At 42.5% G+C, this 16,588-nt stretch overlaps 1 protein-coding gene across 1 annotated transcript; it reads right to left on the reverse strand.

The window, feature by feature from the left end:
- Window positions 1-920: 920 nt before the first annotated feature.
- On the reverse strand, window positions 921-12,503 carry paxx (PAXX non-homologous end joining factor; the record flags this gene model as incomplete). Its single annotated transcript, XM_079570822.1, has 7 exons — window positions 921-1,089; window positions 1,195-1,285; window positions 1,906-1,956; window positions 4,330-4,505; window positions 6,749-6,798; window positions 6,869-6,929; window positions 12,403-12,503. The coding sequence occupies 7 exons, from the start codon at window positions 12,501-12,503 to the stop codon at window positions 1,044-1,046; spliced, it is 576 nt and encodes a 191-aa protein (XP_079426948.1). The 3' UTR covers window positions 921-1,043.
- Between the last annotated feature and the right edge of the window lie 4,085 nt (window positions 12,504-16,588).

Here is a 16,588-nt window from a genome sequence, read left to right on the forward strand (position 1 = left end):
GGGGGACGGTTGGCAACCCTCCCCTGAACAGTGGAGGACAACATAAAACAAGACTAAAACAACTGAAACAATGCCAGGTAAAAGTGAATGTCAAGACAGTATTATTAACAAAAATAACAAATACTAGACCTTAAAGCTTTCCATCATGTTATTCTGTCATTCCCTCATTAAAACCATGCCTGAAGTGTTGCCTTGGCACATTCACGTATTTTTGAGTAATCTGTAAAAACTCTGATGGCGGCCATTTTAGGGATAGGTTTGCCTGAGTCCTCCTAGGAACGCCCCCACCTCCTGGAGACGCCTCCGAGCTTTCGTCACCAGCCAAGTAACCAACCACTGCTCCTCAGCAGAACCCCCTCCCCACTGATGCCACAGACAGCGTGTGGAGGGGGCGTGTCTAAAGGGTCAGAGGTTCTTAAAGAGACAGAGGCCTATTTCAAGACATTCACTACAGCCATTTTGAGAGAGACATTTTATACAAGGCAGTTATTCTAATTTACTGCATTTACAGACCAACAGAAGGTTTGTCATCATTGTAGTGTGATATAGACTGGTGCTATGGGATTGAAAAAAGCAGAATACCCCCTCTTTTAAGGAACAGGCCACCGTTTTTCCATTCTGAGACATGTTCTTACGTGTGCTTAGATGAGTTGATACGTACCTGTCTGGTCTTTGTGCCCGTGGAAGAGCTTGGTCACATCCAACTTCACCCCGTTTGGAGCTATAGGAATACACTGGGAGAGGCCAAATGCTAACAACATCTTTGGTCGTTTTGTGTGACTGAGGGCACGCGCAAAGACCAGACAGGTACGCATCAACTCGTCTAAGCTCAGGTAAGAACATCTCACAGTAGGAAAAAAACTTATTTAGTGGCTTCCGGTTTCATTGATGAATTAAAATAACAAACAGGAGTCGTGTGAAAAAGCATTCCTTTATGTGAGCGAAGAACAGTTCATAAATAGTGTAAGGCTTCAGTGGCTTCAGTTTAATTCATGTTTAAAAAGCTTTAAAAGTTCTTAAAATATTTCCGTGATTAAAAAGGTTCAGTCGTCTGGGTCGTCGAAGGCCACTCCGGTCGCCGCGCGTTTCCTGTGAAAACAAAATCAAAGGTGTTTGAATAAGACATTACCGATAAAGTACTTCACTTGTGTATTTCTACATGAAGTACAGAGTAGGAGCCGCGGGGTGAGGTACTTTTTGGTTCCTGGGTTGATGAGGGATGATCCGGGCTGTCGTTTCTTTGCCGTCACCAAGGGGGCGCTGTTCTGCTGCCGAGGCTCGAAATCTGCAGAGACAAAACAGGAAATTACAAACTCTAGTTTCAATTTGGAAATGGAAAAATCTAATCCAAATGTTGTCGAGTCCAAGCCTGTAAAGTTACAAATAAAGTTACACAACTAAAATGATTAAAAAGAATCCGGCAAATTTTGAGCCGGGCACACTTCTCCATTTTGGCTTTACCCAAATCTAAAGGTTTCATGAACAAAGTGTCAAAATAGCAACAAAAACGAATGGAAAATGAGGATGAAAACGCAACAAAAGGGCAACAAAAACGGGACAAAAATTGAAAGAAATGTGACAGAAATGCAATAAAAGAGCCAAACAAAAGAGCAACAGAAAAGTGACGTTAAAGTGACAAACAGCAACAACAAAAAGCCTATGAATATGTGGCAAAAATGTGATTGAAAAAGAAAAATCTAAAAAGTGACGGCAACGCGAGGAAAAAGATCCATTCCGATATCCGTCTTAGCTTTCAAATGAGGCTTTACACTGGCCTATAGGGTGTAACTGAAGTGGAGAAAACACACTCGGTTGAGGCGGGGGTTCTGAGGTTTTTAAGTGAACCAGTTGCCGCTGTGCTGGCACTTTTACCAGAGTACGTTTTTACAGAGTCTGGGGCGTTACCTGTTGGTCTTTGATGGTTCTTGGGTGGAGTCTTCGTGGAGGAAACTCCGTCTGAAACACAGTCAGGTCCAGTTCAAGACAGAGGTCCCCAATGTGACAAGTTATGATTCTATATTGTTTGAACTTATAAAAACATCAGTGGCGGCTGGTCCATTATGGGCGGTGGGCGCCGCCCCTCCTATCAATTTTGCAAATAAAATAAAAAGTATTAAGTTTAGCAAAATCATAACTTTCTTATGTACAGGTGTTTTTACAGTGGAGGGAGGGGGAGCGGAGGTGAAGGAGGTGTCATTTTGTCTGCCTGGTTCACCTTGTGCTGTAACAGCCTCATAAATGTGTAGTTTTGTGCTCGGGGCGGCGAGGAACAGCGCCCACGAGATCTAACCCATGGCGCTCTACTATGGTATAAAAACGGCGCTTGGCCTCAGCACCATCGGGGATTAACAGGTGAAAGACGAGGAAGCGTCTCCTGTAAACAAACACGAGGAGTTCGTTGTTGGAGCAGCTCTGAGCTCACGGACGATCGGAGGAAAAACTTCTCATTTGAGAGACGGAGGAGCTTCATGTTGTTTCCTGAGAGGAGGTGAAAGGATTTAGTCAAACTAATGGACTTCGGGCATCTTTCTTCTGTCAGAAGTCACGTCTAAACGGACTTTCCTGGAGGTAGCATGACGATGCTAACTAGCTCGTCTGCTTTAGCTGCTGCTTGTTTATCTCACACTTTGGGACAACACTCGCTGACTTGAACACCCATGTCCCAGGACGTGGACACTTGATGGAGAGAAGATTCAGGACCATGAGGAGGAGCTACGACAGAAGAGGGGAACGTCATTCATTCACTGAGGGAAACAGAGGTGGAGCTCCAGGTGCTACAGGAGGAGCTCCAGGTGCTACAGGAGGAGCTCCAGGTGCTACAGGAGGAGCTCCAGGTGCTACAGGAGGAGCTCCAGGTGCTACAGGAGGAGGAGCTCCAGGTGCTACAAGAGGAGCTCCACGTGCTACAGGAGGAGCTCCAGGTGCTACAGGAGGAGCTCCAGGTGCTACAGGAGGAGGAGGACTCTCTTCTAAACGTGAGCTGCACATTATTTCTGAGCGGATCATTTGTCTGACGGTTTATAGGGGTTTAAACCTGTGGTTCTGAGGCTCATAATGAAACCACAGCAGGTCTGGGACTAAAACTGTACATGAAATCAAAGAGGAAACACCTCCTGCCTTTGTTCTGTTGGTACAAAACACAAATCAGTGGTGCACAACACAAATATGTATAGTGACCATCTTTACACTTTAGTCAGAATTTTTGTTGTTGTTGTTGTTGTTGAATAAAACTTAATAAGTTTTGAATATATTCTACATAAAATAATAATATTAAATGCCCCAAATATAACTTTCTTTTTTAAGTTAAAAACAATGTTTATAAGTATCTTCTAAAATATAATTGAAGGTCGGTTTTCACATCACCAGCCGCCACTGAAAAACATCATTGTATTACGCAACACCAAGTTTGATACAGCTTTTTATTCAGGACAAGAACGTGTACTTTCATCATGTTTCTGCTGTAGTCCCATTGAGTTGCCTTGTGTACGAAATGCACTGTATAAATAAAGTTGCCTTGCCTAGTGCAGGAGTAAAGCAAGTTTTCTTTCTCATTGTAAAAAGACCGAGGGCTGAAGCCGCCGATTTTTAGCCCAAAGTAAAGCACTGGAAAAATGACCACCTCAAATCAAATAAATAAACTCTTTGTGTTGAATCTGAGTCGGTTTGAACTAATCTAAGATAAGAGACAAATTCTAAAGCCAATAAGCAGTAAATCCACTTGAAATCAGAAATCAATTAACTTTCAGAAAACATTATTTTCACTGGCAATACGAGGTTTTATCTTATCCAACTTCAGATCGAACCTACTCAAACTTTAGATTAAACCTCTTAAAGGAACAGGCCACTGTGTTTCCATACGGAGATATATTCTCACCTTAGACGAGTTGATGTGTAGAAAAATTGTAGGAAATTTAGGAAAGAAAATTGAAAAAAATATGGAAATTGGTTTTGGGGGAAACCGGACACAATGTGTTAAAAATGTGTGGTTAAAGGTTGACACTGACTCTGCACATGAGATGTTTTTTCCGCTGTGACAATGCAAACGGCTGCTAGTTTCACAAAATGGTGTTTGCTCAGCGAGATCTCGCGTTTGCGCATATAAAAACAAACGTTTCTTGGTTGTTTCACCTCAAACAAATGATACAAATGCAAATGAAATGGAAGGAAAAGGAATACATTATCATCATTCATCTGTTTTATGGTTCTATATGACAAATATTTTAGTACAAGTATCAACATAAATGTAACGGTCCCCAGTCCTAAGGAAGAGACACTGGTGTCCTAAACCCCTTCCAAAAGTCTCTGCTGCACTAAGCGTGCGTGCTTTACCGTCAGGGCTGTGGGAGGCGCTGTCGGCCATCATGAACAGGAGCCGCTTCACTTCCTGTGCGGCGTCGGCGGCGTCCATCTTGTCCAGGTCCAGGAGTACGGAGTTTGAACCGGAGATCAGCCGCATCCAGGCGACAGTCTCCTTATGCTGCACCTCGAGCCACACTCCTGCACAACTGAGAGAGAGTTCACCGTCACTGCCCCGTCTGTGAGTCCAGCTCTGAACCCGCGTGGGACGTCCAGAGCGAGCAGGTCCACCGGGACAAAGCAAAAACACTTCACCTCCCCAAAAACAATATTCATTATCTTTCAATATTTCTGTATTTTATTAGCCCTACATTTGTATAGATTCTGCTGCCTTCACTGAGCTAACCATTTCAATTTGACATTAGCTAAACTTTGGTTTGTTCATTTTATAAAATATCATGTGATTTTTGTTGTTGCTTGTGTTACCGTTGGGCATTTCTCTCCCAGTTAGCGTATGTTACTCCGAGGAGAATGACAGCTCACACTACAGTCCAGAGAGTAGCAGAGTTTTACTAAAACCAAGATAAATAAACTGTTCAGCTGATCGTTTTGAGGGCTGGGCACCGCTACATTTTTTTCCATACCGATAATTAAACTATACCGATACTTTTTTTGAAACCTACCAGAATCAGAAAACAGAATATGACATTGGAGATGAATTGACAATAAAAAGAATATAATTTGGGGGGTAAATTGGGGAGAATTGAGAAACTGTGGCAAAAGAACAAGGTAAAACTGTGTAAAAAACAAAAACAATTATAAGGCAAAAATTCAGGGAAAAACAGAACACAAAAATTGGCAAAAAGAAAGACATTAAAAAATAATAAATGGGGGAAATAAAAAAAAAACTTTGAACTGAAACAACCATGACACTTCCTATAATCCTGACCAATAGCACCAATTTCCCCCTGGAACCTGCTTTTGATACTTGATACCTTTTTGATCCCATAACGGTAACGTTCAACTATTTGAGCTGCATTTTTACCCAGACAAGACTAAATTGTTTTCATGTGGAAAACTTCATTTTAATAATGCATAAAATATATATTTCATTTAGTTGTGAGCTTTATTCACTGACAGTAATTTCCATCTTCAGCCATAAGAAAACACAGAACTTGATCTGATTTGACCAGGACAAAGGCGGTGCCGTCAGGCAAACGATCACGAGGACTACACCGCCTGTTACAGCTGAATGAATCACGTTCCTCCTGGATTCTGGTCCTGTTGTGCGGTCCTCACGGTCCTCACGGTCCTCACGGTCCTCACGGTCCTCACGCTCCTCACGCTCCTCACGCTCCTCACGCTCCTCACGCTCCTGAATCTTCTCTCCATCAAATGTCCATAATGGGACATAATTGTCTGTCCAAGCCAGCGAGGGTTGTCCCAAAGTTTGAAATAAACAAGCAGTAGCTTAAACACAGGAGCTAGTTAGCATCTTAATGCTACCTCCAGAAAAGTCTGTATAAACATGACTTCTTACTGAGGAAAGTTGTCAAAAGACAAAATCCTTTCAGGCAATAAATGGAAGCTGCTCCTGTGTGTCTGCTTTGTTTTCCCTGCAGGAATAGTCCATGTGCTCAGCGCTGCTGCTCATGTTTGTTTACACTAGAGGCCACTGTCGGCCCACAATTAAAGCTCCAATGGGTACTTGCACATTCAGTTTTAATTTGTGGAGATTTGGGACAGGACAGATTGAAGAGCCTCCATTACTTTCGTATCCGCCGCCATTGCCAAACTACAACCAGCAAATGCGGCGCAAATGCCTGACGTCACCTACAAGCCCCGCCTCCCCCGCTCGCTGACGCCGGGCTCACACCTAGAGAGGAGAGTGGCGAGCTTCCATTCATTCCCTATGCTGCCTGGCGACCGGAAAGAGGCCTCCGGAAATCCACAGGAGAGCGGCGAGATACGGGCGGCCGGGGCGGAGACTAGCGTCAAAATAATACAGAGCCATTTCCGGCGGCGGCTCCACCAACCACAGCACAGGATCTGACAGACACCTGTGCGTAACTGGCTCATGCGCAAAAGCTGCGTCTCAAACCCGCCTCCACGCGCTCCTGCACACGGGTGGGGGGCTGGCCAAGGAAGTGGAGCAAACTGAGCAACGGAAAGCATTTTTTTCCTACTTGGTGTGAGCCCGGTGTAAATGGAAGTTTTTCAACCGATGTTACGCCAGGCTCACACCAAGCGGCAAAAAAACGAACATGCAGGGAAATTATAATTCACCGGAGTTTACGGATGGCAAAGGCCAGGCTACGTTCATTGGTTTATCAATTAATATTAGGGCTGCTCGATTATAGAAAGAATAATAATCGAGTTGTACAACAAATGTTTTCTATAAACTATAGACTAACAACAGAAAAGTCAAATGACTGAAGATCTTGTGACAAACCTGAGTTTTTGACAGAAATCGTCGGCGCACATCAGCGACAGTTTCTCAGTCTGAACAAAACAAGGGAAAAGTGTTAAAACAAAGTTAAGTGGAAAAAAAGAGCTGTTAAAATAAACTCACAGTGGTTTCCGTTTCTTCATCTGTAAAGTGTTTGGTCCAAACATCTATGCCGTCGGTCAGACTGCAACAAACACCGACAGAAGCCGTTAGAAAAGTCACGACAGATACAAACGGCAAGGCGTCATACAGGGGGGCGTGGCCTAGCCAATAGGGAAGTAAACCTCTCAGACAGAACTGCGCAGAAGATGTAACATTATAACCAGTGGGGGGGTCCGCCCCCCTTTACTCTGAAATGAGTAGTGCTAGTGGCAGGACGTGATATTGCAGCCAGCAGCCCAAAAAGCCCTTTTGATCATAGACACTCGTGTAAAAGGAGCAGCCTGTAAAATGGTCCACAGGCATCTGGAGTTTCAGACTGAGGCAAATATATTTCTTTAAAATTACTATTTTTAGGACATGGACTTTTTTTCTTAGTAAAAAAATTGTAAAGCATCAAAAATACATTTTTAAAAGTTTTCTAATGACGTGACGTCACCAGGGCCGCAGACGTGCGCGAGCGTGTGCGTGTGCGTGTGCGTGTGCGTGATGACTCATGAACGAGCAGATTCTCCCTCGTGTGATTTAGCGGCTGAAGTCTGAGCAAAATAAATGAACGGACTGGACTAGAAACAAGGATAAACGACAACTAACAAACATCTCAAGTAAGTTTATGTTTCTCTCAGTCTTTAGCCCAAAACTAAATACGAAATGTATGATGAATATAGCATGTGTTTACAGCATTGGATTATGGTTAATAAGAAATAACTCCTGGTACACTACATGTTACTGTGAGCTCATTTCTGAAAATTACATCATGGCACTAATAACCTGTAACTGTTAGACTAATGAAAAAATACTAGCAGCATTTAATGCACTTGGTAAGTTTACTACTTATATTATTTGTGTAAGTAGGCTCAGTAATCTTTGTAGCACCTTTCACAGACAAGAGCCACAAAGTGCTTCACAACAGTTTAAAATCAGAAAAATACACACAATAAAAGGCCAACGACAACACAAAAACCACAACAGCCCAAGAATCACTGATTAAATGCCCGAAGAAATAAGTGCATCTAAAGTTCATTCTTAAAGATGTCAGAGTCAATTGAACGCAAAAAGTCATTGCGCTGTATGTCACAGGTCAAAGTGTAAACTCACTTGTTTGACTCCTTTGTTTGACTCCTAACGTCAAAGCAGAAATGGAGCAAGGGAGTCTTTGAAATATTGATGGAATTCGCTTGTTAGGCCATCGTTACCCGGAGATTTGTTATCTTTAAGAGAGTCAATAGATTTAGATCACATCATCAGTAGAGACTTTTCGGTCACATTCATTTTTAAATTCATCATCAATTGTTTTTGTGACGTCTTCTACGTTTTGGCAGGACACATCCATTTTATTTTCATCAAGATTTTCCTTGGAGTATAGTTTTTTTTAATAGAAGTTGGCTACGTATTCAGCAACAGTTTTATCATCTTCGTAAACCACATCATTTACACATCATTCTAGTTTCTTTTTTCCAAATTGAAAAAGTATTTGGAGCATTTCTCCCCTTGTTCAAGCCATTTCCTTCTTGATCTTATAAAGGAACCTTTTGCTTTTTCTTCATAGATTCGATCCAGAGAAATTTGTAGTAATTCCAGATCTGTTTGTTCGTCCTCAGTTAAGTTTACACTTTCAGTTAGTTTCATAATTTGTGTAATAATTTGCAGCTCATTTTCCTTCTTTGCTCTAGATATTTGTTTGCTCAATTCAATAGCCAACTTTCTCATTTCAAACTTCATTCGTTCCCAGGATTGTCCATATTGGCTCGATGCTGTGGCCATATTCCAATGTTTTATAATAAGACTCAGAGTTTGTCTTGTAAAGCCATCATTATTGAGTATATTCTCATTGAATTTCCAGTAGTCAGCATTTAATCGAGCCCTTTTAGGTAAGAGATTGATTTCAATAATAATGGCTTTATGGTCAGTAAATACAGTTGGTATAATTTCAATAGATTCAACAGTCTCGGTCATATTAGCTGAGATAAGCCAGAAGTCTATACGGGATTGTAAGGACAAATTCTTGTTACTCCATGTGCACATTTTGGTGTTTGGATGTTTTTCTCTCCAGATGACCGTTAAGTCCATCCTGTTACATATGTGATTTAATTCATTTATTCTTTCATCTCTTGGAGGCAATCTATCAACTCTTTCGCTCATCACGGTGTTAAAATCCCCTCCCCATAGGACTTAAAGTCATCCATTTCCCTGCATTCTAGTGCAATTCCAAACGTGAGAATGGTCCTAAGATTTAGTCACTTTAAAAGGAACATTTTTTTAGTTTTAAAAGTTTAGTTTTACCTTTGAAACAACTTTAGCTCACACAATGTAACTCACTAAACATCTCACTTTTAGCTCGAATGATATTTCTGAGCATCACAGGCTCCATCAGCGTGGAGCAGAGGGGGGGCAATAGTAACATTTAGACTCTGTACAATAAATGGTACTTCTGTGAGCTGTTCTGTTATTGACTTGTACTTGAGTAATATGTAAGAAAAACAGGCTTTCTGCTAAATATTATGGTACATGAGGGGTAATATTTTGTAACTCTGAGGATTCACATTTTTATTGTTATTAGCCTGGATTTTAAACAATGGTCGGCTATGCTTTGTGCCAATAGTTTCTCACTGGAGTGAGCAGTGACTGCAAAAGACACAGCCAGGATAAAATACTAATCCTGTCCACGCCTGATGTTATAGCTTTGTTGCTGTCTTGCCGGCCTCGCGTGCCCTCTTGACATGAGGCCACAGCTTCATCCTTCGCTCTCGGTCCCCTTTGGACAGGTCCACCTTGAACAGCATGTCGTGTTGTTTCAGGTAAGTCGATTTCTTCGCTGCGTCCCAGACGGCGTCTCTGCAGTCCCAGGAGACGAAGTGCATGATGACGGTCCACGGTCTGGATCCCTCCTCGGCGTCGATGCGTCTCCTCAGGCGGTGTGCAACATCAATGTCGCGTGTCAGCCGGTCCTGGATATCAGGTGCCAGCTTCTGACAGATGTTGATCACTTTTTCGCGCAAGTCCTCCGCCCGGATAGACTCTGGTAATCTGATTTTGTCTTCTCATACGCGTCTCCATTTCATCCATCTTCCTTTGGATGCTTGCGTTGGGCTGCCCCACTTGCGTGACTTTGTGTTCCAAGGCGGTCACCCTGGTGGTAACAGCCTTCAGGTCAGAAGATGCACGTTCAAACTCTTCCTCCAATGTAATCATTCTGCATTCAATAGAGTCCGCTCTAGAGTTGATCAAAGACTTGAGGATTTCGAATTGAGCGAGCATAGCAGGATCCATCTCTGTGTCCCATGCTTTCTTTTTCATTGCCGGAGATTTTGATGGCGTTACGGGTAGCGTTGGAAAGTCCCATAGACTGTAGAAAAAAATAGACGTCTTCTGCTCACTCCTCCCCGTTTACCATAATGAACACGGCCGTGGGGGAATTCATGGAGGATTTACAGACTCCCCCTCCCCAGCTCTGACGAAGCATGTTCCTAAAAAGGACATACGGGCGGGATCTTCACCGTAGACTCGGCCCTTGTGTGACGTGTAGCTCGCGCTGCTCCAATGCTAACAGTCCGAGCCTCATTAAGTACGAGATTTCAAAAATTCATATTACGAAAACCAGCCTGGTTTCATAAATTGTGATTAACCCAGCGTTATCTCAGGAGGAACATCTAGCCTAGTCTAGTGTTGAAACAATTGAAACCAGGCTTTAAAGTAGTTTTTAACGTGTCTAAAGTCCAATACTTTTCAATGGGGGCCAAGCGGCGATATGGAGGTACTACAGCAACGGCGGAGCAATGGCGGCCCCCACGTTTGTGGTCAAAAAGCAGGGCAGCCAGTGGCCATTGGAAAGTCCTCCTCGAAGCTGCTTGCGTAGTCATGACCGGCAGCGCCGAGCGCCCAGGTGGTTTGGTTAGGATTGTGTCTTTTTGTGCCACCTCGGGCGTTGCGACCACCTCGTGTATTCATTTAAAGCAGTACTAAGTAACTCTTCCCCCTAGAGGTCATAAGCGCAACTGCAAGTGTAGTAGCAAGTTACGATTTTTTAACTTATTAATTGTCTTGGAGAGTAAATACTACACTGACAGGAAAGGCGAAGGGAGAGAGGGTTACTGTGCATCCAATTATACAATGGAAATCTTTTTTTTCACTCAAACTTTGTTGTAAATACTGTTTAAAGTGACGTTAGCCCGCAGTTAGCTTTGCCCGTTAGCATGTTAGCTTCTTCTTCGTGATTCCATTAGTGTGTATTGCTTTCTCCGGACCGGTGGCAGTCAAGTTGCAAACATGCTTTTCTGTCCAGAGACACCAGGGGGAGATGAAAGACCCTCCAAACATCCCATAAACACTTGTATTACCCCCACAGGGACTACGAAACGGATTTATTAAGGTAAACACGTTACTTAGTACTGCTTTAAAACAGTTTACGTTGTCCGTGAGATTAGAAGTAGGGTTCCTTTTGTTGGTTTGCATAAAGTTTGGTGCGCATTGTCTTCACCTGCTCTTCCTCGCGTCGCCATCTTGCTCCGCCCGCCGGCCCCTCACTTTCCCAGGAATGGCGGACAAAACTGGTTTCACTGAGCATCCCATGTAAAGAGACAGGAGCTGCGACATCACCATGTATAGAATTCTATGATTATAACCCTGAGCTTGTAGAAAGTGAAATCTCATTTGATATATAATTAGTATACTTTTGGTACAGTTTAGGGCTGCACGATATATCGCGAAAAATATCGTATCGCGATATTAGCTGATGCAATATCCGTATCGCGAGAAGCCACAATATATCGCAACATCACCATAGCCTTCATCTGACTGAGATCCACCCATTCTTTTTTTTGCAAACTCAAACTCATGCATCGAAGTCATGTGGAAAAGTTCAGTTTTAGTTGAACATTTACTCGCTTTGTTCAATTCTACCCTTGTTTTGGTCCTGATGGGGTGTTTTTTAAGTCTTCTTTTGACACAATTTGATGAAAAAAATGGAACATTTCGTGTTTGGGGAAATAATATACATACAATAATATCGTTATCGCGATATTGCACAGCCGTATCGCATATCGCAAGTCACTTCAATATCGTGCAGCCCTAGTACAGTTTATACATTTTGGGCGGAACTGTGAACTGCTACATTGATTTCTTGTCACAAAATAAAGTGCAAATATATATACAGAATTATCGGTGTCATTATCGGCTTATCGGTATCGGTTAAAATTTCCATTACCCGTGCATCACTATTTATTTTTTTATTTTTTTTTACTCGATAGCTTTAATACGCCACCGTACATGTGCTAGTTGCATGAATAAAATAAAGTTTACATGAGCAGCAGAGCCTGATGTTGTCACCCTGGCTTTTCTTTATTTATCCTTTGTTTGTGCCGGTTTACCCCGGAGACCGTCTCTCGGATCCAAACTTACTCTCAGCACAACACGACATGGCAACAATGTCCGTCCGTGAGGGTAAACTCATCATTATTCGGATTTATGAGGTTAAATACAGTGTAGAGGAAGGTTCTGACCTGAGGCTGAAGCTGAAGATGCCGTGTTTCCTGCGGCTGAAACACACGAACCTCTGGCCCGAGGTTTGGTCCGACACGGCGCAGAAACGACACGTGTCCATCCTCCGGGTCCACTCGGGTCCACTCGGGTCCACTCGGGTTCTCTCCGGGTCCACTCGGGTCCACTGAGTTTATAAACACCGACTCGCTCCGTGAGCTGGTGGAAAGTGCATAGAAAGAGTCGCGCTGCTGCTGCTTCTTCTTCTTCTTCTTCTTCTTGTGTCTTTCCGGCAGACTCAGGCCAGGCGGCGCATTGCTGCCTCTCTCTGGCTACTCATGGTTATTACACCCCCAAGAGTCGCGCTGCAGAATTTACAACAAAGGTTTGAACTGATAAGAAATGCTCTAATCAATTCATTTGACCAGTGTTTTTCATCCTTTGTTGAGCCAAGGCACATTTTTTTCATTGAAATAATCACGAGGCGCCACCAGCAGAAAATGTTCTCATCAAAGTGTCTTGGCTCGGAACACCGTATGGTCTCACTCGCCACAATGCCTCAATACATCACTAATTCTCTTGTCTCAAAGAAATGAACTACCTGATATGGAGGAGTATCAGGGGCGGACTGGCCATATGTCCTGTATTCTGGAAGAGCACAGAAGGGCCACTGGCTCGAGGGCCACCGGTCCCGCCTCAACCGAGCTTTACCCGAATCTAAAAGCTAAAAAGAAAAGCATTAAAATGGCGAGAAAAAGAGGATGAAAACATGAGAAAAACACGGACAAAAAACACAACAAAAAATGATAGAAAAAATAATTAAAATTCAACAAAAATGTGACAAAAATGCAACAAAAATGCAACAAAAATGCAACAAAAATGTGACAAAAACTCAACCAAAAAGTGACAAAAATGCAACAAAAATGTGACAAAAATGAAAAAAGAAAAAAAAAAATACAAAAGGTGACACAACACAGCAACAGCGCGGGGAAAAAGGTCAGTTTTGTGGGTCAAAAGACGACAGAATGCATTTGGTTTAGGCGGGGGGTAAGAGGTTAAAATATGGATTTGTGGAAGTGTCGCGTTTACGCTAATTTGGGCCCAGCTGGTCAGAGTCCAGGGCTGTTTTTCAGTCCCAGTCCACCCCTGAGAATATAATATGGTTACTCTGCCGATCACTAGACAGCACAGACACTTGAAAACGGTACATTATTTGTGGATAATAATGCATTTGTTTGAAAAAAACACTTGGTGAGATTGGATAATTTCCCAAGGCACAGCAAACAACATCTCACGGCACGCCTTACAGAGACTTTATTCCCTGGGAAAATGAACAAAAACAACATAATTTATACATTTGATAAAAAGTCCATTAGTAAACTAATGACACTGTTCTTAAAACTTCCTATTCAACCAAAAGCCAAAGAGACACACTTTAAAATGATGAATGCTGTTTATCCCTCAAAAGAATTGCTAAAAAAGCGTTTTAATATTGATGATGATACATGTACTTTCTGTGAGAACAATGTGGAGACAACGGATCAGATTTTTTTTGAATGTACCAAGACTCAAATATTTTGGAAGAACATACAGGACTGGATACGACGGCAAAGTGAAATCCCAATCCCCATCTCGAGAGACAACATTACTTTTGGAACTCTTCTTCAGAACAAGAACAATGGACTGTGCTATAATTTAATTCTCTGTCTTGGAAAATTCTTTATACATAAACAAAAAATACTTAAATCATCCCCAAACTTTAAACGGTTTCTTGTGGACTGACAGTTATTTAAAATCCCTCAAATATATGAGCACCAATGATAACGAATATATTTATGAATCTGTTTATGAACTCCTGAGTGAGCTACCCAGAACTGTATAACCCCTTGGAAGTACATTAACCTCTAACTATACTGCATCTTGTTGTTTTATTTATGAATGTTTTTTTTCTTTTACTGCTTGTGAACATTGTAATCTGAACAGATCATCAATAGTGCCCTACTTGTTTTGTACATGGAATTGTAAAAAAAAAAAAAAAAAAAAAAAACAAAGGTTTGAACTCCGCAGACTGAAGGGCGCCTCGCTGCTGCCCCCTGGAGATGAGGAGCTGCACCGCCTTTTACAGCCTGAGACGTCATCTGCAGACCCCGCTGGGATCAGAGGTGGGGTAGAGCAGTGTTTCCCAACCAGGGGTACGGGGAACCACCTCTGCCTGGGATGGAGCACTTAACAGGTTTCTTCATTTCAATATCTGTCTAATAGTATTTTTTCCAATAATACCTGGCTATTCAAAAGCTAAACAAGATCCAAAATCCACTCTACAATGATTCTAAAATGCCACAAAATAATCCTGTGAATGCAGACGTGCCTCTGTCTGTCTATTATTCAGACTTTGTTCCCCAAAATATAAGCAGCTTTGACCATTTCTCCACATGCCTTTAATTCCAAATGTAAATATCAATAAAGAAAACTTAAATAAGTCAGTTTGTACAGCAAAAGTGCAGGTCCAATAAAAGTCAGACAGATTTATTTCAGAATAACCTATTTTCTTCAACAAATAACCGAGATAATAAAAGAAAAACAGCACCGTCTGAAAGAGCAACAACCCCACATCATTCAGCTTCAGAAACAGATACAGTAAGTCATTCAGGGAGTAATGTGAGTGTTATAGTAACAGTTATAGTATAGTCATAGAAGCAGCGTCAGTAACAGTATGAGTGACACAACATTAAACGAGGAACAAGAAATCCTTCAGTAAAGGTTACATTTTTGAGCATAGACACAATGGAAACAGACCCATGTGTTTGTGCGTATACAAAACTCCAAAATGCACCTTAAACCCGTGGTAAATAATCAGTGTATTTATTTTTTTGTCTCTAGACACATCCATTTTTGCGTATTTTTCTAGTCTTTTTCTTCTAGGTATATTTTTCCCTTCGTTTTTGAAGTATCTTTAGTTTTTTTGCCCTATTTTTAGTAACTTGTTTTGGCTGTTTCTTCTGTATTTAGTTCCTGGAGCGCTTCCTCTGCCTCCTCAGTCTCCAGGTGCGTTCTCTCTCCTCCCAGCCCCTCGTCCTCGCTGTACCTGTGCACACACCAGTCAGCTGATGTGCAGTCACTAAGGGTTCTGGTTTGTCCCATCTATGTCCGAGACACGCTCTTAAAACTCAGGGCTACACGTGATTCCTCAAGTCTTCAAAATCACTGTAGGAAGCAGAGCCTTTAGCACCAAGCTCTGGTTTTATGGAATCAACTCCCAGCTCACGTTGAAGAAGCAGACACAGTCTCTACATTTAAGACTAGGCTGAAAACGTACCTCTGAGACGCTCTGACCCACAAGTAAAGCTGCCTTAAGCTGGGGGTACACTGTGCCATTTTGGCCGCCTGTGATGAATGGGGAAAATCTTCGGTCGTAGCTCAAAATCGCAGGTCTTAGGTCATACAGTGAGACGGGGACAAAGATTTCAAATAGAACCGTTGTTCAACCAAAGACGAGCTACGAGCGCCATCAGGCAGTGTCTGATCTTTTGGAACCGTCTCAGAGTGAGCCTCCAAAGAGGATCTCTGTCAAGCGTCTGATCATCAGGATACAACACGAGCTGCACCGCCGCCAGAGTCACAAGCAACAGAGGCCAGGCATGAACGCGTCTGATTCTGCATTTTACAGGACTTTCCCTGCACTTTTCCACATAAATAAACCCTGCTAGCATGGCCTCAGCTAAACACACTGCTCCAGAAACTGCTGCGATGAAGCTTTGGTCGTAGCAACGATAAGAGCAGCTCACGATTTTACTATCCCCATGTTGCGCAATGTGACATGTAAAAATCGTATAAGACAAAAACGTCGCACAGTGTGCACCAGCCCTCAGAGGAACACTGAGTGCTCTCCTCTAGTTCTTCTTACTCCAGGCTGTCTTTATTATGATACAGTATTTCTTTGATCTGAAGTCTGTTCATCACTATCCACATGGTGTCCCTCCTCTGTTTCAGGTGGCTGGTCGTTAGTATCACAGTCTTCAGCCCAGTCCACAGAGAACTGAAGCTCCATCAAGGACTGGACGTTCTTCGATCATGGCCCGTCTGCTGAGGGACTCCCATCAGCCCTGGGTCTATAGCCTGTCCGTCCATGGGAGTGGATCTCTCCTGCTGATGACGCTTATTTGACTTAATGTTTTCCTGGATACTTCACTTGCCCGAGCTTAACTTTGT

This window comes from Gobius niger, assembly GCF_951799975.1.
Source record: "Gobius niger genome assembly, chromosome: 1".
Taxonomy (NCBI): domain Eukaryota; kingdom Metazoa; phylum Chordata; class Actinopteri; order Gobiiformes; family Gobiidae; genus Gobius; species Gobius niger.